This window comes from Prinia subflava, chromosome 1 (genome assembly GCF_021018805.1).
Source record: "Prinia subflava isolate CZ2003 ecotype Zambia chromosome 1, Cam_Psub_1.2, whole genome shotgun sequence".
Lineage (NCBI taxonomy): Eukaryota > Metazoa > Chordata > Aves > Passeriformes > Cisticolidae > Prinia > Prinia subflava.
This window is the reverse complement of record NC_086247.1, coordinates 94724770-94750837: the sequence shown is the minus strand read 5'-3', so window position 1 is coordinate 94750837 and position 26068 is coordinate 94724770. Positions and strand designations below refer to the sequence as shown.

Genomic DNA, 26068 nt, shown 5'->3' with positions numbered 1-26068 from the left:
AAATCATGGGTATTATGGATAGATTGCAGCTATACAAAGCAGTATGCCTCCTGCTTTACTGCACTCCAAGTTGCTCAGTGACTGCAATATGCAGGTGACAGCAATTAGCAGCAGATGACAGAAGCACTTTGAATTTTTACCAGATGGCAGCTAAGGGTCATTGGAAGCTAGCAGACCTTCCATAAGGAAACTGTTGTGTAGTACAACTATAAAACTCTTCAGTACTTAGAAATAAATTATTCAGGTTCTCAAAGAAAATTGGAAGGTCAAAATAGAATATAAAATATTATGCAAGGCATTAAAAGCTCACCTAGTGTTTACAGAATTAAATACATTTAAAAATAAAACAATGCATACAGAGCATATCTTAGCCTCACAATGGGGAGAGTCATTACAAAACTGGTAGGAACATCAGCTAATGTATTTGCTGAACAATTCAAACCTGTGTCCCAAAGGAGGGGCTACATAAACACACTTTTTCTTCAGTGCAAGAATAAGATACTGACTGAACAAATGCTTCAATGCAAGAGGAAAAAAAGGCCAGGGAAAGATTCATACATGGAATGCAACACTTTAATGGGTACCCCTACACAGTTCTGCCAGTGCCCTCGAAAGTACTGTTTCACAGCACTTTTGCAAGTGAGATACAGGTGTATCTCACTTGCAAAAATTGATTCCTACAACCTCCACATTTATAAATACACACAAATTTGCTTCAGCTTTTTTAACTGCAAATTAAGAGTGAGATCCCCTTAGATGGGACACAGCCCTTCACCAGGTACTGCATAAACTACCTGAACAAGCCAAGGAACAGACAAATTGATTTGAGTGCAAAGGAGAAAGTAATGATACAGTAATAGCTGAAACAAAAATCCAAAAGTGAGAATAAGAGGTGGACATACAGCCAGAGAACCTCTGTGAATTTCAAAAGTATGTATAGATAAGTTCAATGAAACGGCTACTCAGCTGCTTGTGGGGAATCTCTTCCCATCCATAAAACTGTTAAAAAATCAACCATACATTCACAAGTTGAAGCCAACAAGTCGATAGCAGAGCAGATGAAAGATACATGGGTTGCGATAAAAGCTTTAAAAGGAAGGTGAGACGCCTGAACAGGCTAAGGAGGAAGATGGATATAAGAGCTGAAGAGGTGAACCAGGATCATGATCTTTTATCATTGCAAAATGAGTGCACACTAACCAAGATAGCATTTTTCAAGGTAAACAAATTGTGATGGATTATTATTTGATAATTTAATCTTACCAAAGATTTAAACTTTCTTCTTCACAAATGTACTACATTGTCAGAGGAAAAAACAAGCATGTGTCACGTGTAAAGAGAAGGAAGCAAGGAAGGAGGGAGGGAGGGGTAGGTGGAGCTTGTAAAGGTGTTAGACCAGAATAATAGGGTGGAGAAGCAGAACAAGACAAGGGGGAAAGGCAGTCAGAAGAAAGGTATACTGAATACAAAGCAGAGGAATGGTACTAGTATAGTGTCTTCCAGAGACCATACAGTAGGGAATCACAACAAACTGAATCAAAAACTTTTTCAACTTTTTTTCAAAAAAACCTGAAATCAACAACTGTCCAGCCACTGTCAAACTTAGACTAGAAGAAGAGTTCTATGTGATAGGCACATAGAAAAACAAAAAAAAAAGGCCTATCTCTCAAATCCAGTAGACATCACTAAGAATCTTTCTTTCTTGAGCTGAGGCACAAGTCATCTATCTTTGCTTTTATAAAAGAAAATATTTGAGTGGATTCCTTGTAGACTATGAGATTAAGAAAAAATTCCACAGTATCTCCAAATAAAAGAAATGAAACTGAATGTTGTTTTGTATAAACAGTATTTTGGGATACATTCCAAAAGATATGATGGGAAGAATATGAAGAGCAATCCACTCGTTACAAACTAATCCACAATCCAAACCACATTATTTTCATCTTGTACAAGCTGGAATGCTGATGTTAATACTAAAATGTATTCACAGACTTGCTCTCTGAACTGAGGTAAAAAAGAAGAGCAAAGATTGTATTTGCTAAGAATATGACAAGCTTGTTACTTCAAGCATGCAAACACAACTAAGTAAATTATCTTAATTATGATCACTATGTTCAGCCTACTTCAAAAGAAATTCTATTTCCTGATATAGAGAGAACTTTCCTTTCCCTCTAGATGTCCATCAGTGTAAACTAAGATTTCAAGTCATGTGAATCATGATGGTTTCTGAGCCTCCAGTAATTAGAGAAATACATGAGACTTCAGCTGCATAAATTATGGAGTCACATAAATGAAAACCTCAGAAGATGTTTTCATACACTTGCTCTACACAAAGAGAAGGCTATCCAATCATAACAGTAAACAATAATTAATAATTGTAAAGCATCCAAATAAAAGTTGTGAAAATCTGATGAGCATCTATTCTAAGAATGTGCTGTGGGTCCTAAACATCCTAGTTTCTGACATTTAGGACATCCCTCTTTCATAATAATTGTAAAAAATAATAATCAATATACTTTGAACTTAACCATCACTAGAACTAATATCTCTATTGCTTATTATATAGTTCCTTTCCATATTGGAAAAAATTAAGCTTATTCAGAAAAATATGAAAACAACTGCAGAAATCATGAAAATTACGCAAAAGACAAATTATATAGACTCTTCCTAATAACAACTAGAGTTTATAAGGACCTTAGGCACACCTGACTTTCTACACAGTTGCAGCATTAAGTTTTTGAAACTAGACATTTCAGAAATGTGTTTGCATGGATCTCAACTAAGGAAAGAATAATTCCAAAAAGAAGGTTTCAGACTTCCAATAAAATACACACAATAAGGAAAAAAAACCCACAAAAACCCTGCTGACTGTGGTACACTGTTCTTATTAACAACACTCAGTGCACAGAACATAACCCTAATGTAGGAAAACACAAAACAGCCTCCTTCCACAACATCACTATTTTGGTTGCCACCACTTTGGCTCGCTCACTGCCATCAAGACGTTGTAGGTGGAGCCTTCTGAAAGCGCCACAGTTCTAAGCTGTGGGATGAGGTCCCAAGTCCCCTCTGAGAGGACGTGCCCCTTGCCGCTACCCTCTCCACCTCCCAGCAGCTGCATTTTGCCAATGGCATGATTAAATTCTAAATGGCAACAAAGCCATAAGGAGCAGTGTAAGGAAGAAAAGCAAACTCCCTCAGCTGACTAGCAGCAGTGGAGGCAGCAGCTGAGAGGAAACAGCCATCAGGGTCTGCCTCTTTGAGAGCTTACTGGGATATTCCTTCCACACAAGACAAACGTGCAGGGAATCTCCCTTTTGCACTGTCTCCTGCAGAATGACATTTCCTATGTTTTCTTTATTTTACCACAAATCATTCATTTTAGCCTAGACTGCCACAGGTAAAATACATGTAATTTTTGGTGAATAAGCTGAATAGCAGCAGGCTTTTGCTATTCCATAACTTGATCCGTTTAAGAATTGTTCTGACTATTTTGGAGGTTAATTTTACAAGATTTATAGAGTACTTCAGAAATGGTATACTCCACCACTGATCCTTCCTTAAACACCGGTGTGAAATGACACTGAACTACTGAGACAAATTCTAACCTACACATGTTCTAAAAATGCTAAGATGACAAAATCCAAGCGACTTTTTAATGGGAGTCTCCAAAATGTGAAGAGAGCAATCACGGAACATCAACTAACATTCTTAATGAAAATCACAAGAATTTAGGACTCCAAGTTAGACATGGCTTGTGGTTTGTCATTCACATTCTGGCACATATCAATTTTTATTCTTCTATAGCCTTATAATACGGAATGAATTTAACACTGTAGGAATTTTACAGCTGTGAATAAATTATGTAGCTTTGCAAAATCAGTGGGAGAGTTTGGCATGAACTCCAAAATACACAGTAAACTCAGAAATTTACCCAGAGTACAATGAGAATTCTCTCACTAACGAAGAGCCATTCCCTCGCTTGTTCTGTATATTGTTGTACAGCGATGATTTTGTTTAGAATTAAACTCTATATTGTTGCTGATACTTTGCCTTGCAGTAGGATTGTAAACAGAAAGTGGCAGCAATTGGAAAAGGACAGTGATTCAACATCCATGCCACAAAAAGCAGTACCATAGCACAGCACAGCCAACCTCTTTAGTATGGTCCTTGTGAGCATTCAGGCTGAGTGCCTCAGGCACCACACAGCAAGACAGTGCATCACACAACTTACATGCAGCCAGAAAAGACCCATTGCATGCCTTGGTATATCAATTGCATGATATGTTTAATTGCTGGTTTCAGAACAAATAAGAAGTTAGGGCATAGATTATTCTGTAACTTTAACTTGTCAATTGATAGCAGGCCACATCATGGAACAATTTCTGTAGCTAAGGGATATAACAGCAAAGTAGATAGGCTAGTGATGATCTAATACTTTTGAGATATCAAATAAAATACATTAGGATGAACTTTAAGGCTACAGGCATCATGTACACACCATTCCACACACATCATGTGACACAAACCCAAAATTAGTAATTTTGAAACCTAAGAGTACTGTAAAACATTCAGCTAGATTGGATAAGAAATTAAGTTGAATACCTTAAACTGACCACAATTCCTCTTTCTTTTGAGTCTCTTTCTGCTTTCCTCCCACCCTACCTCCTTTATCTCTTGTGCCTCAGTTTCCCATTTGTAGTACTACCATTTTATTTCTTTTGAGGAGAACAATGTAAAGAAGAAGAGAATAAAAATATATACATCACTACTTGAAAAACATTGGCAATGCGGACAAAAGTGTCCCAACCAAGTCTCTGAAAAGAAGCAGCACTCTGTAAATAAAATATTAGGTTGTACCAAACCCCCAGCACAACAGACTGTTTGCATGAAGTGATTTCTGTCTACAAATGCACATAAGGAAGTCAGTGAAGACTTTCAGTCTTATTGTTTTCATATTATCTTAAATTCATGGTATAAATCTAGCACTCTTCCAGTTTTCTATATATCAAAGAAAATGGAAAACCTCAGGTCCCTTATGAAGAATTGTGCTTTTTCCATACTAGTCATCTAAGCATTGAAATTCCCACTTTGACACTCTTGCTATTTCAGTTAATGGTGTTAAAGATAATTACAGTAGGTAGATGTTCTCTTTGTCTCAGAGAGACAAAAAAATTTTTGTTCTTGGTTTGCCAAAATACTGCTGTTTCCAAGCATCAACATTTCTACGTTCTAATTTTGCAATAACAAAGGTGCCTCCTCTACCATTTAGCCCTTTCTTTCCAAACTTTTAAAGAAAAATACCTTTTGTCTTCCTCTTACCTAATACTGTTCTATCCTTCTTGCTGAGACACTCTAGGCTTTTCAAGGTGCTACTATCCTTCCTTTGCTCAGAGATGACAGCACATGAAGAGAAAAACATCTACAACACTACATTACATGTACTTTCCTGAGGCCTGATCCCACACATTCTCCCATACACCAAGAGAGGGATTCTCATACTTCATGAGAAACTGGTAGTTAAGCACTTTCTTGGACAGAAGCTCTGTGCCAGAGGACAAACTAAGTATGGGGACTACATACTACCTCTAAAGTGACAGCTTTCTCAATTTTATCCAATACAAAGAGAAGTTTTTAGGAGGATTAACTACAGCAGACTATACTTCAATAATAAGTGCTGCATAAACATTTTTCTTACAAATCCTTAACATTTGCCATGAAGAGCCACGTAACAGTTTTCACTGTTCTACTCTTATCCTGACCCTTCAGCCATACAGCCAGAGAAAGCCATTCTTCTCAAACAGACTGAACACCAAATTATCAATTTAGTAACAGAAAATATGCAAGTGAAATTACTGGGCTCTTGTACAACAATGTAGCAGCAGGAAAAAGTCAATGGCCTTATGAAGTTCTGAACAGAAATGCAAATTGGACTTAGAAATGTCAGACGCCTTTGGAGTAGAACAGATAAGAATGGCTTACTAATGCCACTAACAAGATGCTGGACAATCTAATTTATTGACATTCAAAAAAATGTGTCAAGGCAGAAGAAGCGTATATTTTGAGTATAGAAAAAGCTATGCTGAACAGGGAAATTGGTGAAGTGGCATCCTGTCGCTGTGAGCCTAGCCAGAAAGACACACTCGGAGCTGGAGTTTGGGTTGATCAGAGCAGCAGGGCAGAAAATCCCCACCTTGTTTATTCTTTCCTATTTTATATTTCTAGCAAGGTGACCATGGACTGGAGAATAGGCATTCCCACCTCTTACCCACATTGGTCAATGAGGCTGTCCATTCAACCTCCCCTTCTCTTGGAGAAGGAATTCATAACAATGGCAATATTTACAAAACACAATCTTCTGTTTACATTAAAGAGTGTGAGAAGCTGCACACTTCTACTTTAGTATGAACACTCAGCAAACTAGGAAGATCTCATGGTGATAGCATCCGTTTCTGGGAACACATGAATCCGTTCCAGCCATTCCATTCTACTCCAAATAAAGAATTGGAGGGAGGCGTGTCCTTTTTTAGCAAATATTTTTTAAAAATCATCCTCATAAAAAAGGGAGAAAGAGCATAGATAAAAGCCTTTTAAATACAGAGGAGTAAATTTGGTCACAAAATACCAGGAAGAAATTTTGTGGGAGGAGAGAAAAAATGAGAGAGAGTGGCAAAATTATTTTGCCTCAGTCTACCAGAATAGTAGTTTTCAAATAACCAAGGGCAACATACACACACACACACCAAAAAAAAGCAACCACTCTTTAGAGATTTTCATTTGTTAAAACAAGCAAATCAAAACAGCAAACAAGCAACAAAAGCAGGAACAACAAGATTAGTTAGCTTTCAAGCTAGTTAAGAATTAGGGTAAAAACAATATTACAATATTACTATTTTGATGTACACATGAAATGGTTACTACAAAGTTTTACTTCTGATGTTAAAATTTAACAGCAGATGTAGAATTCCATAAAATAAGGAGGAGGGGAAAGTGTTTTCAATGCTGCTTGTAAGGAAGGATTAGCAACATTAAAACTATTTTTATACGAATCTGAAGCACACTAGGCAAATTACATGCTGTAGCTCCTTTAGGGAGGCTACTGATTTCTCAGGAATTCTATTTAAGATAATTTCTACTAATTTTGATGCATTACTGTGTATACATTCTGGGTGTATATATATTGAAAAGTCCAAGTAATTTTAATGTTTCAATCTTCGTACGCAAAATACTTTCCATTGAATTTATTTCCACCTCCCACCAAGGATACTGTGGTTTTTTAACTTCACCCCCAAAAGCTATTTCCATTGATGGAAAGAAGTCACATTTGCAGAAGGGCTGCTTCTATGAAGACCAAAGCTGCAAAAGTAACTCTGAATTTAGATTATAAAAAACTGTTCTGCACTTTAAATATATATGAGTGAGAACACGACAAAATGCCGGAGAAAATAAATAAATAACCTTAGTTTGTTAATTTCCCTCTTGGTTAATTAACACCTATAAATGACCTTTAGTATTGACAAGTCCAACTTCATCTAGAAAGCCAAGGTTTAAGAATATCCATCCAAACAGAATTGATTACTGATTACAGCATTGTGAGGAGCACAATTCAATCTGATTTTTTCTTTCTCCTTTAAAGGCTGGAACTGCATTCCTGAGTAAGCTGATGTGACTGTCAATGAGGTAAAATGCAGAGGGTCATTACATATAATGTTGATGTTACCACTTCCACATTTATCTGAAGCACAGAACATATATCATCTTAGACTGAAATTAAACCTTTCCAGAAATAATTTTTCTTTATATTGTTGGAATTAAAAACATATTGAATTGATCCATTAAGAAAATTCTATGCTCTCTATCTTTGTGTTTTTCAGGCTGTGTCTGCATCCTTAGGCAATTAAACATTTTTTACAATTGTAATAAAACAAGTAAGTGTTGACTTTAAGTTAAGAAAATTGTTGCTTGAATGACTAAATACTTCAGTGAACACAATAAATCCTTCTAAGTTTAACATATGAATAAATCCCATACTTGAACAGGTACATAAATTTCACAATTTTTCTTATGTAAGATATCATAAACTTATTTCAGTTTCAGTCTTTTGCTAAGTGTTTATAGATCAGGTCTGCATCTCTAAATTTTAATGTTGGTTCATTCAAAACATCTGCCCCTAAGAAAGAAAACTAAAAATCTACCATTAGAAAACCCAAATTTATAGTATGAAGCACAGCAATAATGTTATTCTCCAGCAAAAAATACAACTGTAGCACTTATCTGTATTTCAATGAAGAGAGGACTGATAAAAGAGTCAGGCCCATATATTTCTTGCTTATTTCTGGACATATGAGTTTCAATTTGACAGTGTAATTTGGGAATCAGAGATCTCAGTGTTTGCTTTCTCCCAGAGAAAGAAGACACAAGCATCACTGAACTATGTTCCCAACACGAGTGTATCAACATGTTGTACAGGAACATCTCTGAAATGTTATTTGCATTTGTTTTCAAAGAGGAGCAGAGAGAGACAATGTGCCATTTAGAATTAGTTTCAAACAGTATTTCAAACAATTCTTTCCTAAAGGAGAAAAGGCTGCAGACTTCTTTCCTCTCAAGTTCGCAGCAATAGCACAATTGATCAATTTAATTTTAATTTTGTTCCAGCAAGTTGGATGCAAATTTCTTTTTTTTAATGCTCAAATCTTTAATCTCTCCAATGTAATACATCTTCTACTCTGAAAGGCTATTTTAGTCTCCCTTTGCCCTCCTTTTGGGTCCTAATGCTATATACGCTACCTAATATGTAGCCGTTGTTGTCAAGCTTGAGAAAACACAGGAAGATTCCCGAGTACACAGAAAAAGAACTAACTGAGTACTGTTTGTCTACCTTCTGCATGGCTAGCTAGCACAAAATATCACCTACAGACAGCAAGCGTCTTATCATACAGAAGTATGCAAATCAATCTCATCCCATGGTAGAAGATAAGAGACAGTGAGTTGCAGACTCCACAGAAAGGTACAGCTAAAACTACACCTTAAAAATGATGACAACTATTTTTTACAGTGCAGTACTCCATTTTATCACTTACTCAGCTGTGAGAGCTGTAAGTGTTTTCCTGTTTTCAGCTCCCAAGTTCATCCTTACTGGCCATGTTACATGTTGGCTACTGCTTTAAACATGGTTGTTCAGTCCACAGAGAAAAATTCTCCATGCCAATACTATGGTTGAAATAGTCACATACAAAAAACTTAACGTTTACTAAAAGCCTAATAAATCCCAAGAACCCGTTGAATTTAGGTAATGCATATTACACTCATACATGCATACTTCCCTGTCAGTTTACTACATTAAATAATTTCATTTTAAACACCTTTGAGAATTATTTATTAGTCAGAAGTTGTTCCGAATTCTTAAGAGAAAGATTCTGTTACTGAAGGGCTTATCGTTGTATCAGGTAGAAGAGAAACTAACCATACATCAAAAACATTCTAGTGCCATTTTACTCTATTATTTTCAAATGCACGTTACAAAGATTAAAATAATAAAAGGCCATCTTAATCCTGGTAATGGTACATATCACCCGTCTCTGTCAATGAGACATTTAAAAGCATCTCTTTATTAGAAACACAAATCAATACACTCAGGGGACTGCAATAACTGCTTCAAGCTATTTGTATTATCATTTCGCTCTTGATGTTCCTACTCAGAGCAACTTATTATGAATGGCGTGAAAATGGCAACCTGTCACAGTTGATTTTTTTTCTAAACCTCTTGCAATAATTTTTTCCTTTCTTACTATAATTATCTTCTTACTAAATACAGGTCTAGGTTGTAAGGTACAGCCCACAGCTAAAGTTTTATTTCTTTAAAATTGAGAGTGCTCCTCAACTTACATTAGAACCATTACTGATTAAGTGAAGAGCTATTTGCTTTGCTTAGAACTGAAAGAATCTTGTACAGAGGGAAGCACTGAAACTTCTGGTATCTTCTCAATAGAAAAATCTCTTGAAAATGTTTTAATTGCTAGCAAAAGTCCCTGAAAGGGTATTCTGGGTACTGACTGGAACATCAGCTACCTTGTTCTACCACCACTGGTAACATGAATAAACTTTAGCAGTCTGTTATAAACACTCCTTAAAAACACTGTGTAGCTTTAGCCAAATACTTTACAGTAAAATAATATGGGAGCAGTGAAAATTAATATTTAGCTATGAGACAGAATTATAGAGGTCTCAACACGAACATTGATATTTCAAAGACAAATGCCCCCACTACTACCTGTAACACTCCTAGCTAAAGGAAGAATCATTTTACTTTCAAAAGGAAACTGAGGCAGAATTTACTTCTTGTACCAAAATTCAAGGTAGCAACACACATGAAACACATCACAGTAAAAACTTCTAGATATTTGGATTTAGGTACATCTATTTTTTAGTTTTCTGAGAACAGAATCTGGAAATTCCAGAGTAAGACTAACTTACCTTATTTTTTGGATTTGATGTGTTCATTACACTTCGTGTTTCCTTGCCTGTGTAAATAACAACACCAATTACAGTTCCTGAAAAACAAACAAAAACCCAGATGTATCAAGTAAATGAGTGAATTTTTTCCTGAATTAAAGCTTGCACTAATTTAGTTCCTTAAACAAATCAATTATATGAAAACCTCCCAACATTTAAACACAACACTGCTGGTGCTGTTTTTCAGAATGTAAAATGAAGAATAATTTTAACTTCTGCAATAAACATCCATAAAGATGATAACATGCTTTGCTTCTTTTTTATAGAAACAACACTTCAAATGGAACTGGTTAGAAACTTGTACTTGAACTTAAAATGTCCTCCAACTGTTTTCAGAAGTTAGGACAGCATAAATAACTGCACAGGAAATAAAAAAATTAGTAAAATTATGTTGAACACATCACATTCCAATTGCCTGCTACTTTGGCCATCTCTAATGATGTAAAATCTGGTTCAGCCAATTAATTACTTTGATAGAATGTTATACAGAAATATTCTCTTTGGTAGCTTACAAAAATTTTAATTTTTAAATTATCTTTTAGTTTTAATTATCTTTTAGTCAAGTTTTACAGCATGGTATAGAAAAATTTGGCTTCAGCATCACTTAATAATTTTTTATATTAAACAAAATTTTATTATTTTATTAATATATCACATAACACTTTCTAGCATAAAAAACTCCCTTTATTTCTATTACTTCATTAAGTGACCTGAAATGGCTTTACGGCAGTACAACCAGTAATGTGATATTTTTGGTGGTCACTATGCTATAAAGAAATAATAAACATAACTTGCAAAATATCTCTGCTCAGAAAACTTTAAAAAAATTATAAGTATTACATGTTTGTCTGACATTAACTTAATTTGTCTTTGGTAATTAGAACCACATATAAGATCTGCTACCACTACTCTTGTAGTGTAACAGGTTGTAAAAAATTGAAGAAACACCCAAAGACAAAAAAGATGATAGTGAAAGATATTTGCATTGAAGATGTCTGCAAAAATAAGAATGTGTCCTGGTTTAATCCCAGGCAGCTAAGTTTTATGCAGTTGCTTACTCACTTCCTCCCCAGAGTATCAACAATAGGATGGCAAGGAGACTAAGAAAAAAAAATTTAAAAAGCAAATAAAACCAACCAACCAACCAATTCCTTCTGTCCAAAAAAAAAACCCATCACAACTCAAGGGCTGAGATAAGAATGGTTTAATGATTGAAGCAAAGTAAAACATAACAACAATATTAGTAATACTTGAGATAATATTAATGATTATAAATCCTGTAATGTGAAAAAAACCACAAAACCAAAACAAAACAACAAAACAAAACCCCAAAGATCCAAGAGAAACAAGTGATCCATACAACCATTGCTCACACCCACTGATCAATGCCCAGGCCACCCCAAAATTCCTCCAATAGTCACTAATCCATCATTTCTTAACCCTTTCTATTGTCTCCAACCAATGTCCATACATCCCTTTGGGGCACTTTATTTTGGAGTGATCCTGAGCTGACCTCTGTCCAATAGTCAGAATGTAATGGACAATATGCTGTAGGGAATCTCCTCCTGCCTGCTACAGCAAACTCTGCCTTCATAGGTATTTAGTTCAATAGAAGCTGGGGAGGACTCTACATTACAGGTGGCACATTTCTACAAAGTTTTGCCTGGCTAGGCTGCTGCAGCTCAAAAAAATCAAACTGTCCTACTTGTCTTGTATTTTGCTTCTTGAAAAGTTGGTTTCAAAGGTGAAAGTCAGATAAATTCCATTTTGACTACTCAACTAAGAGCAGAATTTTGATTAAATCTGACTAAACTTCTGATTAGAACAGTTGTTCTTAGATTTTAGATTTCTGGCATTAGCACAGTATCAGTGGTAACTAAGTGTTCATTAGATCTGAAGTACACTGGTGTAGGGAACTCCATCTCTAGTTTCATTGTTGTCCCACAGTGGTTGCACCAGGGACAGTTCTGGTGTCCAGCAACATGAACTGAATCCAATCTGGGATTTCTGGAAGCACAGCTGTACTGCAAGCCTCAGCTTATTAAAAGCAACGATTCATGTATTTTTATGTATGGGGCCTCTGCAAACTGGGTCTTGTACACCAGACAATCACCGATAGTTACAAGAGGAGTGGTTAATGAGGGGGACAGAAGTTAGGAGAAACCACTAGAACAAATGTGGGCCTAGAAAAAAAAATAAAAGCAGGTTTGTGATAGTCAGGCATACTCTGAGTCCTGTGTGTGATCATATCAATTTTGGTATCTCCCAAGCACTACATGAACCATATAAAAACTAGGGTGGGCTCAAATTAATTAAAGTTGTAGGTAGGAGTTGGCAGAAAATACTGCTTTTGACAGCTGTGCAGTTATATAAAATTGTTCTGATTTTATCTAAAGTGACTTCACAAGACTGACATCTGCCAAAATGATGATGCAATTTCGTTAATACAGATCTTCTCTTAACAGATATCTCAGCAGGTTTCTCAGACCGTCGCATTATCTTGTTCAGCATTTGAACCACACTGGTCATTACCACAAGTGGAGAACAAAAAGCTAAAGTCCATATTGTAATGGACCTTTTGAGGCTTTTAAAAATTTAACTGCTAACTTTCTCCCTTTCTGAAATGAAACCTACCAAAGCTTTCAATAAACAAAACCACCAGAGTCATTGATGCCACAAGCACAAATTATCTGAAAGATAAGTAATTTAACTGAAGATAAACTAAGAGTTTTTCAGAATACAGAATGGCTTAAGTTATTTGCTTATATTTAGAGGTGTTTCTCCAGGGACAGTAGTTTTGTAAGTTTTCACTAACCAAAATTACCTTTCTTCATGCACTGTTATTAATTCCATAGTGAAAATGCAGATATTAAGAATGACAGAGACTCTGTCCCTTACTGCTGCTTTTTAAGAACCCCCTAGAATGTTGCCCGTAAGTAGCAAATTCAAAATATTTTTTCCTATCTCACTTATTAAAGAACGAGAGGATGACTGCATGCTTTGGACTTAAGAGAAAGGCTTTTGACTTCCATCCCTGCTAGAGTTTCCAGTGTGATCCTGGCACACTAATCTTTATCCTTTCTAGGGCTAGGATAAACACCATGCAGGCGGGCCACCAGATCTCTGTCAGAGCTTCACAGCAAAGGGCAGAAGACCCTGCAAATTGGATATCAGTAGGAATTTCCATATAGATATCTAAGCTATCAATTTTGAAACTGGGTATATATTAGGTGTGGTAAAATGAATTTCCCCCCCCCCCATTTAGCTTATTGTTATTCTAAGGGGTAAAGAGACATACTAAATCCAAGAAAAGTAAATGTCTTCCAAATGTACAAATCTGAGTAATCTCACTCTCCTGAATATTATACTTTGATATAAAAAATGACATGGAATAGTTTATTCTTGAGTTGTTTGGAATGACACAATTTTATTGAATCAATTTTTTGGTTCCCAAAAATTAATGAAGAAAATAAAAAGTATTAAATTATAGCAAATACTTTTCTTGTCACTTCTACTGCTCTAATAATAGGTGCTTTTTTCGCTGCAGAATCCATTATTATAGTATTCTGGTATTTTCACAAGTTTTGGTAATCTGCATTCAAGATGCAGTTGATAAGATTTCTTGAAACCTTTATACACTTAAATTTACTGTTACTGATCTGCAAAATAATTGATTTGTGGTCTCTCTTTTCTAGAACTGTCAGGGCATCAGCAACCAGAGATCAAGTTTTCTGAGGTATTTCCCCACATAATTCCCCAAACACTTTTCCCAGACTAACCTTGACCCTCTGTATCACCCTGACAAATAGCAATGGCATCTATCTTAGAGATAGTGGACTATCCAAACTGACACACTGGGGCTTTTGTAATATGTCCATACTGTATTGTAGTATGTCAGAGTGGTATCAGGAAATTCAATATCTATTAATCACTGGGAGGAGAGCCCCCTCACCCAAAAATTGTTCTGTATGTCCTATACAAAGCTGTATTTAAAATTAAACAAAGCTTTGTATCTGCAACTCAGGTACATATTAGTTTCCTGGGTATCAGTAGTAGCTCTCTGTTTCTCCTCTTGAGACCGACACCGTCAGTCAGTAATATGTCAAGATAAGAGTGCTAGGTTGACCCAGAACACTTCGTAACACCCTACAAGGGATTGGAAAGGGTCTAACAGGGTCCCAATGAGTCACACATTTGCTTGGCTTAGCAACAGATGATGTCCAGGCTGCTTAGAGCACTGGAGGAAACAGCCCTCCCAGCTAGAGTGCACTAAAGACTGTCACACTGAAGTGTCTTAGGGTAAATGAAGAGATGTACAGGAAACATTGCAGGGCAGAACTCTACCCTCCACTACCTGGACTCATGTCTCAAATCCCCTTTCTTGAACCAAAGTGGAAGTGTAATAGAATTATTAGGTTTTCACACAGATGTCATTGACTTTTTTGGTGAAAAATACCTATGTGAACCTAGACAGTATGGACACTGAAATCAGATACAAGTGTGGGTGGGGTAGCTGTCTACACAGCAAAAAACCAGCACACTTCTACGTGCTACGGACTGTTTATTCTTATGTTTTCATGGAATCCTAGTGTCACTTGTCTGTAGAAGCTGTGCACAAGCATATTCTTCCACTAGATTTTTCAAATATGATTAAGGGCTGTGACCAATTATAGCAGGGGAGGGAATGCAGAGGTACCTGCAAACTTGTGTAGGCAGAATCCACCTTTGATATCCTTCCATGGCGGGTTTAAGTATGTCAGCTTATAGGTCAGTTTATAATGCAGTCAGACAGCGACCAGCATTTTTATTAAGATTTTCAGTTGTCACAAATCTCAGAAATTAAATTATGAAGTCTACTTTAAAAAAAACTCAAGCAAACTTAATTAGCCCAGCATCAAGTGTTCCAACTTAGTTATGTACATTCAACTTGCAAGTGAGATGGAAACAACTGAATGATATATCAGTTATCAACCAGATCTAGAGCATCTTAATTTTAACAATTTGCTAGATGTTTTACCTTATGACCTTCCTCCAGACTATATGCACAGTGTACCTCTAAGACCTTATAAATGCCTAATAAGATAAGCAACAGACTGAAGGCAATAATTTCCTACTTTTTGCTGAAGGGCTGTTCTTATCAAATGCTACAATTACATCCACAGAGGTCCTGAATAATTTTTAAGATCTGGATTTTTGCCCTACAGAAGAAGGAGTACTTATATGAGAGAAGCACAGTACCATGGTACTAAGTTGTAGTTAATACATGAAATGAGGTAAGCAAAATGAATGATATGCCAAAGGTTAGATGTAATTGATGTCACAAAATCAGTTACTGAAGAAAATTGTTTTTGTCTGGTACCTTAATTCAAGCTAACTTCTGTATGCACACCATGACACCATTTTTAATTTCTTGATCACATTATTTTTCCCTTCAGAAAGGCTTACAGTCTTGAAGAGCCATTCGATATTTTTACTTTGTACTATTGAGTGAGTTTGCCCTTAGTCTGCCTTAAAGTCTTATTCCACTTTTAGAAACCATGTTTTGACAGAGAATTATCTTTTCCCATGTTTTTTCATTGCCATTGTTAATAAGGAGCTAAAGCCCTTCATAAATAATTAAACTTTCACAAGACCCCTCAGAAGTAAAAACCTCAAACTTATCCTAAGGTATAAATTTTAAGGAGCACTGTTTCCATTATTATGCATGCCAAATTTAGATACCAGATCAAGAGCAATTAGTCAATAGCTACACTTCTAAACAAAATCATCTACCGCGGAAATGAAAACATGAAGAGCTTTCAATTAAAATTCAAATGTACTGATTCAGAATCACTGACTTTGCAAATGCATACTCTTTGAGTGTAGTTTTCCTCCATACATAGATTTGAGGAAAAGGAAACTCAAACCAAATTTACACGGTATTGAAATTTTTAATTCATGAGAAGCATCTTTTAATACAAAGCTAAAGATCTTGGTTACCTAAGTTAAAAACCTAACTGAGGACAATTTTAGGCACCATCCATCATCCAAACAGTTTTAGAGAGAATAGCTTTCCAGTGCAGTCAAACCAAACAACAAGAATCCAAGGACATGACTATCTTTTCAGCACTTGGGAAAGGAGTGCTCAGTCACAGACTCCTTTGCTACCTCCTCAGAATTAATCTCTTCCCCACAGCCTTCCAGCGGGCCTGTCAGTGATGTAAGAAATCTTCACAGTAGGGACTAACTTTACAATTCAGCTGGAGACTCTTACTTTCTTCCCATTTCTCGACTGTTCCTAGTTGTACCAATTCCTCATCTTAAGTCCTAGTTCTCTTCAGAAATCATGCTCTCTCAATTCCTTATTCTTAGTCTTCATGCAGAAGAATAACCACACTCTTTTGACGTTTCTTACATAGAGCAAAAATGAAAGAAAATAAACTTCTGCTCTAAAACCCCCAAATTTACAATGGCTTAAAGTCTGAACACAGCATCTAGGTATGAATGTGTACTCATTTATAATATCTGGGACATTTATGAAATAGTACTAATATTTAGATCCCAGTATTTTAAAATTACATAATGTTGTAACTTATTGTCATGGGTTAGCACTGGCCAGATGTTAATGCACCCATGAATATATGTTTTTTCTCTAACAACTACTGTGGGTTGTGATCAGGAACAGAGCAGAGCAGGCTTAAACTTTAAAAAAACAGAAAAACAAAACTTTATTACATTACATATGTTGCCATGAATTTTCCTGGTTTGCTGAGCGTCCATATTAAAGGAGAAGTGTGCAGGTTCTCACGCTCGTGAATGTAAACACAGGACCATGTTTTGTAAATATTGGCAATGTTATGAATTCCTTCTCCAAGAGAAGGGGAGGCTGAATGACAGCCTCCTGGACCAATGTGGTAGGAGAGGTGGGGATACCATTCTCCAATCCATGGTCACCTTGCCACAGATATATAATGGCAAAATAAACTAAGGGGCAAGTCTTCTGCCCTGCTGCTCTGTTGCACCCAGATCTGTGTCCCCAGTCTGTTTTCTGGTTAGGCCTGCACGGTGATATACATAAGAACAGAGATAAGAACAGAGATAGAAAACTCTAAGCACACAGAGAGACAGAAATAAAAACTTTTCAGAACATTTCTTCTCCTCTCTCAGTTTCTACCCTTTACACATTACCCTCTATAGACCAAACCCTTGGGTTTTAAATCAAACAATCACCACTCAAAAACCCCCAATCTTCAATTCAGCAAGGGAGAGAGGAGTCTCTCTTGCACCACAGACTGCTCCTCAGGAAACGCAGGTCCACTCTTTGTGTGTTTCCATGTCACCCGTGGCACCGCCTGGAGAAGTCTGCCAGGGGACACTTTCTCTTTCCTATGTCCAGTGCTCTCACCACTGTCCATAGGCCAAAACTGCATACAGGGCTCTTTTAAGGATGCTTACATGTCGAGCTCTCCCCATCTTTCCCCTGGGGCTGAGGGCTTTTTTTTCTCTGCGGGCAGAGGGTACCACCACACCCTCTCCCTTCTCTTCTCTGTCTACTTCACTGCAGCAAGTCGAGCTATGCTACATCCACCCCAAAATGCAGTTTATGTTCAAAAGAGACTTGAGTTCAGTCTATGGCTAACATTATACAAGAAAAGTCCAGCTCAGAAGCCACTCTTCTTCCATTCCCTGCCCATCGGGTTCTTTCTAATCGTGCTTTATCATCTCGGTCCCAGGCTGTTTTTCTTTCTCTTTTGAAACCACTAGCCATGAGAATCAATGTCTGAGAAAAAAGTTTCTTTCAGCCTCAGAAAGAGTTAACAGTTTCTGGCTCCCGGCAGGGCTGCAGGCTCAGGCACTCCCAGGCTCAGCGACTCCCAGGCAGCTGGACACTTTCTCCAGGGGAGGGGGGAGGAAGGAAGGCACCTCCACAGTTTTCCACCCCTCTAGCCTGGATGGGGCCAGCTCAGTTCTAGTTTTTGTTCACTCTCTTCTTGCCCCGGGGCCCCAGCTTACTTTAGTCTGCAGCGTGGTTCTCTTCAGACCGGCCACGTGGCCCCCTCCCCCACCCAGCCTAGAAACTGGGCAGGGAAGGAGGAGATGTTTCCCTGCTGAAACCGGAACCCAAAAGAGACTGAACCCCCCTGGAGTCCTGCTTTTAACCCCTTGTGTCCTCAGAGGCGTGTCCAAACCTCCGAGTAGCCAATCTAAGTCCCAGCACAAAACCTGATCACTGATTGGCCTGCCCACATCCCCCTTGAAAAATTTACCTCCCCACCCAACCACGACACTTACCTATTCTTTCTGATTAAGACTTTGCCTAATAAAAGATAATAACATAGTATACATAAAATAAAAACTCCTAAAAATGCAAAATCACCCTTGCTTTTCAGTAGGGAAAAGCATCCACTGTGAGCTGAACAAAATACCTTACAATTTAAAGTTTTAATTAAATCAAAAAGGTCACTGACTTCAGTGGGCTACAAGGGACTGCACTACTGAAAGACAAAAATTTAATTCAAAAAACCCCCAAAGCTATTAAGGAAGATTAAAAATGTATGAAAATATTTTGAGAAGCATGACGAAACCAATAGGAAGGCAGAAAAGCAATAGTTTAACAGGGTGGAAGATAAAAGTATTTTACAATATGAATTATTAATGGCTTTCGAAAAATAAGAATGCACTTCCATGGAAGTATTTAGATACATTAGCAGCTTTGTACTGCAGCACTTACCTGAAGCAACAACAGTGCTTGCCCATAATGTATTTTCTATGCTAAGGCTTTCATGAACTGCAGGATCACTGTCCTCCTGTTAAAAATACGAACAGCTAGTAAGTAAATCACCATCACAGAAAGTTAAGAACCATGACAGACCACTTGCATAACTGACACAGGATGTTTGCATCCTTGCATCAATCACTGTATAATAGAATTCATTGCACATACACAGACACAAATAACTTTCTAAAAATTGAAATAATGTTTGAAGTTCGTATTATTTCTATCCAATCATACTAAATTAAATAGTCAAAATTATTTTAAAAGTAACATATTCTTTTCCTCAGATGTATCAAACTGCAGAACAGTATGTTGTAGCATGCAGTTAAGGTGAGTATTGAACAATTACTCCTAAAAATTAACACCCTATTCTGTATTTAAATAATCTATAATTCATACAGTAAGTTATGGTCATCATCATTTTGCACCTGATCAACATTACATCAACTCTAGGCATTACATCAACTTCAGGGAAAAATATATAGATTTCTAAAATGAAATGCAGGCTTGTATTATCTTACCACATGCTTACGAAATATATACTCCTTGGGAAAATACTTTCAATAGAAAACTGCTTCCATAATTATTTTAAACTTCCCCTTTTTTCCCTCCCCTCTCTCCTCCCAAGCAATAATGATCTGCAGATTGTAAACAGACAATCTCTCATAATCAATTTGGAGCATGTACAGATTTGTTACGCATTAGCAGCTGTGAAATGTGCTATTTACAACTAAAGGAAACTTTAGGAGGTAGGATAATCAAGTGTATTTGATCAAATTAGAGACTGTCGCTAAACATTTTGCAAGAAAGGGGAAATGAATTATTTATCAAAGTACACAATAAATTCTACATATTGTCAGTAATCAAAACCTACGCCCATTTTTCATCTCTATTTTGAAACAACCACCAAGCACAGGATGAGCTGCATAGAAATTTTTGTTTGCAAAGAAAGAAAAATCTCCAACTAAACACAAAAGGTTTTGTGCATAGATCAAAAGATCCCTATATAGCAAGAAAACTATAGTTCTTACTCTCCTAAGTGAGGAAAAATTGTTGTTTAAAAGGCATGGAGGACCATTCTGTCAGAAACACAGGGGCAGAAAGGGAGGATATGGAATTGGCCCTAAGAAGAAAAACACAAATTTTGAATCAAGATTTATATTGACGATCCTGTGATTAGCTCAGTTGGTTAGAGCATGGTGTTAATTATGCCAAGGTTATGGCTTCAATCCCCATTATGGGCCACTCACTTAAGAGTAGGACTTGATGATCCTTGCGGGTCCCTTACAATTCAGAATATTCTCTGATTCAGTGAAGAATTATCAATGTTTTATAAGATTTGCCTTAAATTAAGGAAAAGGAGAATTATTTTTTGATTCTTACCTCAGGAATTAGTATGGCAAGAATTATTTGCTATACTCCGAAATCTTAATGCTTAGATTCCTGGTTTGATTTACAAATGTTCCCACATTATTTGGGTTCTGTGATTATTTCTTGTGTTTATTCCAAACAGAAAGTAAAAACTGGAAAATGTTCAAAAAGAGCAATAAGGGAGGTCAACATAGCTTCCATACTAGATACGATTAAATAAACCTGACTTCTAATGGGGAATATGAAAGATGTCTATGAAACAGGCACCTAAAAAGGGAGGACAGATACTGCTTATTTTTACCAAAGAAAAAAGAAGTCATAAATAAAGTCAGCAAAATTAAAGTAACAGGCAATCATTCTTAAATATGTACTTAACCTGTGTAACTTCCTCCCATTTCAATGTTAAAAGGTTACACAAGGTTCAAGGGTGAACTGGTTAAGTTTAGAGAAGGAAAATTCATTGTAGGTTACTTACAGAAAACAGCTCTAACTCAGGTAATTTCCCACATCTTGAGTTAAGACACAGATGGCTCTTTTGAGGAGGTACTACCGTGTCCTTATTCTAGTTGTATTCTGCTTCCCAGCACTCTGCTTCTGGCTATTGTCAAGAACAGGACACTAAGCCAAGTAAATCCTTTGTTTTCCCTGATTCTTCAGCTATCAGATTTTAAGATTGAATTGTGAAACTCTTCCAAATTACAAGAAGAAATCAAAAGCCCTGCAATGATTGTGGAGAGCTGACAACGGGGTCAGGAAAAAGTCACTTTTTCAATGTCTACCATTGCTACAAGATTTAGTGAAATACCTTCTTTTAGGTTATTCGAAACAGCAAAACATCAAATGAGCTCTCTCTTTCCCCTCATGCTCATCCATAGAATGGTCTGGCCAATCACAAATCTTCTGCTTATTTCATTATGGTACTTTCATGTCTTTGTACCCTCACGATATTTTCAGCTTTCTACAGTTTATTCCATACAACACCTTCCATGCCCAAACAGATGATGACTTACTCTGGTTTTTCTTTTGTCATAAGTTAGTCAAATGAAGAATACAAGGTGCATTTAAGGGTTATGAGTTTCGCTGTTTAACACTGTTTTTATCTGTACTTCTTGAGACATGATAGATGAAGCAGGGAAGGACATGAACTGCAGTTCCTGAGTGAGACCAGATCTGTGTTAAGGAGAAATTTCTGCAGATTTTCTGACACGAACAGAACTAAACTAATGTATGTTTTGGGTTAAATGAACTCCATCACCTGCTCTCGTAGCAGAAATTTGACATACAAGGGCTTCTTTGTCCAGCTGACAAAGTTTCCATTTAAGGTCTGCTGGGTTGAATTTCATTTGGCAGCTATATGTTTCTTGGTCTTTGAGTTCTGAATTAAGTTCATAACCAGAATGGTTCCGTTCAGTGTTATATTCAAGCTTCATACTCAGGCTCAGTTTTTTAATTAATGAGCAGCCTTGATCACAGAGGTTTAAATTGCCTATAGGGTTTGTTTGTTTGTTTTTTCCAGAAATTAGTCTGTAGCTCTTGCATGTGCAGAGAGAAAGGAAAGATGATCAGTGAAATAAAAATTGAATACAGCTCCTTCTCAGTCCTTTCATAATTAATTTCATGAAGTCCTTTCATGAATGCATAATACAGCTGATGAAGGATCAAGACAAATTTCAAGGAGTCATTTAAAAAATTTCAAAGCTATAATTTTTTAGAAATTTTTGTAAATAACAAGAGAAGTCTTTGAGACAAAATACCCAATGCTTGAGTGAACCAGTGTACCACTTCTATTTGACCTTTTCTATCTCTGTTCCTGCATGACAGGATGCAGTACAACAACCTCCATCAACTTTTGTAGGAAAGTGGAATACACATTCATTTACTTGTATCACTGAAAGAGATTCCTTCCCCAACCCAACCCCAGTTAATTTTTCTGGCTCTGTCCTTTTATTGGCATATGTTTTGGACAGGGTCAGATTAGGTTCCACACACATTAGCTCCCTAGTCAAGCTGTCTGTATAGTTATTACTGCCAGCATAAAGGGAGTCAAAAAGGATTTGCAAAACATAAAGCCATTCCCTTCACTGGCAATATAAAAGTAAGCCAGATTGAAGTGAACACAACCATTGCTTCAAAACAGGTAATTTTTTACCAGCAAACATGAATTAAAAAATGACTTAATGTTCTCTCTACTAAAATGCAAGACATATCTAAGAAAACATCTGTATAATTAGTGTCAGGCCAGGGATTCTACTCATAAATGAATACAGTTACATGCACCAGGTTTTGCATCAAAGTAGATTTTTTTAAACATCTAACAAGATGCTATATTGTAAAAAATTATATATCTTATACAATATAGTTCTGTACCATATGAAAAAAGAAAGATTATTGAAGTAGTTGAACCAAACTCAACGGCACTTGTTTTCTAAGATTGCTATTAGAATATAAAAAAATAAGATATATTTCCAAAGTAAGTGAAGAGACTATGGGGACAGCACAGAGCTGCAATATAAAAGAAATAAAAGGAAAATAATCTTAGGGGAATAGTGAAAGAAAACTCCAAATTTAAACAAAAAATAGCCAAGGTTAAAAGCAAGAGAGACTTTCCATGATTCTATAGAGAAATAAGCAAAGGTTAAGTAATACTGGCTACGCCAATACACATTGATGTAATGCTCTAGAATACTCTTCTGGTATAATATACTTAACTGGTAAAAGTTGGGTTAAGAAGTATCATTACCTTTTATTGTCTTTTTACAGATTTTCAGCATTGATAAAATAGCTGTCTCATTTATCAAGACTACAGAGGAGCATCAGACAGAAGAGAAATGCCAGTAGTTACAGCTGCTTACATCCTTGTTCTGTACACCACTATTTAAAAATAAGCTCAGCCAAGACATGGATGATGCCCTCAGAACAAATAAAGCTATCGCATATATTTCCACAAAACACTAATTTAGCTCATCTATTGGTTTTTGATAGGCTGTCTAGTAAATGTGAAAGGAGGAGAGGAATTAATTTACACCACTACTTAAGGGCCAGATATGATCATGCAAAGACACACACTCACTTTCACGCCCTGACTGCATATTGAACACCAAAATCTACAGAGAACAATGGAAAACAAGCTTCTTCTTGTGAAGCTGGCAGATATCACTAGAGTACAGCAAAGCTTTTATGCCTACTGACATGATTATGCAGGTGTTCTGCAAAAGGTATCTTCTGTCACCTCTCAGGTTTTTTTGTGGATAGATTTGTAGTTAGAGCTTGTCTGCTCATAAAAACACCAGCACCCTGCTCCCAAGTTTCTGGTTTGTTTTATGGATGCACACTTTTTGAAATTATCTAAGTTTGTCTTTTACATTGTTAGGACTCTGTCTCCCTAATGCGGGGGGGGGAAGAAAAAGAAAAATCAATGTGCTATTACCCTGTCAACCTACCCTTGCAGGAATTCTTTGAACATCAATGCTTAAGTAAAAAAAAATGTATCCATTAGCATCACTAAGCACACTAATTTTTTTTGCTTTAACACAAAATAGAAATTAGATGCAAGAACTGATTTATTGTAAGAAGCAAGGGCTCACAGCAAAAGCAGAAAGATAAATCAGTAAACCAGTGTCCTAAAACAACATTTCACAATGCAGAAGGCACATCACTAACAAAAAACAACCATTGAAAAATGTCTAGTTTGATTCACTGTGAATGAAATTTGAGGGCAATGCGCTCAGATGCTTTACACAAAAGTTCAGTTTAAACTATTCATGCTACTGAAGCACCCCAAAAAACATATATGCAACCCTGAAAGCATAAATCGCACCACTGTTTCACTGTTTTTTATACATATTGGGCTGTTTGAATCATACAGCTCTTATGATGTGTACAGAGAAGACCCACAACATGGATGATTGTGATGATGTCCTAATGTCTCAATTACTTATACCAGAGTTGTTAAAAAGATTCCAAAGAGTTCAATATATATGTAGAAAAGTACACACTTAGCCAGTGAGAGGAATAATATGAATTTACAGCTGTTAATAGAAGTTTCATTTAGAGAATTGGTCAATACAAGGTTTAAATAAACACTGTTGCTTACTGCTTTAGAAGGTGAGAACAAATGACATTTACTTTGTGGCAGCATGGACTATGTAACAGGTATAAATTGGTCTTTGAGAGCCAGCAACTGCAATATCTCATTCATCAGTGTATTTACAATTGTGAACTGGAATTCCAATTACAGAACTAAATCTATTACCTACTTGAGTCAGGGGTAAAAAAACCCTTCTTTTTACCTCCCCAGCAGTTAATTCTCTCAAATTATTTTAGAAACAAACCATCAAGAGGAATGAGTCTAACACCACTGAGTTTGGCTAAAATTAACAGAACTATCACTATATCTGCTAACATACTGCTACAAAACTGTAAATCTATTAAAAAAAAAAAGAGGAATTACTACCTATTAGGACATTGCTTTAGAAGTTCAACTTTAGCAGGCCATCTTTTGAAAACAGAGACATGTAATATATGTTATTGTACTGTTATTTGCATAATCAGTTTTGAATATAATTATCTAGAAAAGAGATTCAATAAAAAGTCCCCATAAGTAGCTTTCAGTTTTATTTTTACTTTTTGAGAAAACTGAACTTTGAAGTACAGCAGAAATGCTGTTAAACAAGGCATACTTTTATAGCACATGAATGAATGGATGCATTGTCTCAGGTTACTGTTATTATTCAACTTGTCTGTTTTTGACATATATGAACAATATGTCAGATGGCTGGAAACAAATTATACTGTTCACAAAGAGTTTCACATAAAAAGATTAAAGTGATGTCAACCAACAAATACTCAATTCTCCAATTCTGATTTTTTCAGATATTCCTTATGCATTAGTTTTCTACAATACATGCTTAAACAGGGTATCTTTTACATGAAGTATCACCATGGCAGGAAGATAGGAAAAAATACTGCTGTAAAGCCAAGGAAAGATCTAATACAATGTTGACACTGCCTTTAGGACTGAGGTACTTAAGAGGGAAGTAGAACACGTATTTACACGGACTACTTACCCGCGTGAAGGTACCCTCAAAACTGTGGATATCCAGCTGTGGCTTCTGAGCATAAACATATGCATTGATTGAAAAGAGATCCTGTAAAACAGAATAATGTCCTTACTATTATTTAAATTTAAATATAATCATATATTTTGAAGACCTGGTAAAGATTCCAGTTTATGAACCCCACGAACCCACCCCAAACCAAGCTCACACAACTTCAACCCAACTAAGAAACATAGCATTTTTTTCCAGTACATCTTGCTACAGAGGAATCAGTTTCCAGTTAATATCCTAAATGTGTTGATGGTTCCAACACTAAACTGGTTTGTATTTACAATATGAGTTGGATATTTTATCTAATTCATTTTCTTTT

The 26068-nt window shown here is 36.4% G+C and overlaps 1 protein-coding gene across 3 annotated transcripts in view; it reads right to left on the bottom strand.

The window, feature by feature from the left end:
* ATP9B (ATPase phospholipid transporting 9B (putative)) overlaps nucleotides 1–26068 on the bottom strand; it is a 166371-nt gene that overhangs the window by 60744 nt on the left and 79559 nt on the right. For all 3 annotated transcript variants that reach the window (XM_063403788.1, XM_063403796.1, XM_063403804.1), the window contains exons 9-11: nucleotides 25708–25788; nucleotides 19226–19301; nucleotides 10477–10553 (exon numbers count right to left, since the gene is read on the bottom strand). In XM_063403788.1, coding sequence (XP_063259858.1) covers nucleotides 10477–10553; nucleotides 19226–19301; nucleotides 25708–25788 — 234 coding nt within the window. The remainder of the gene's footprint in view (nucleotides 1–10476; nucleotides 10554–19225; nucleotides 19302–25707; nucleotides 25789–26068) is intronic.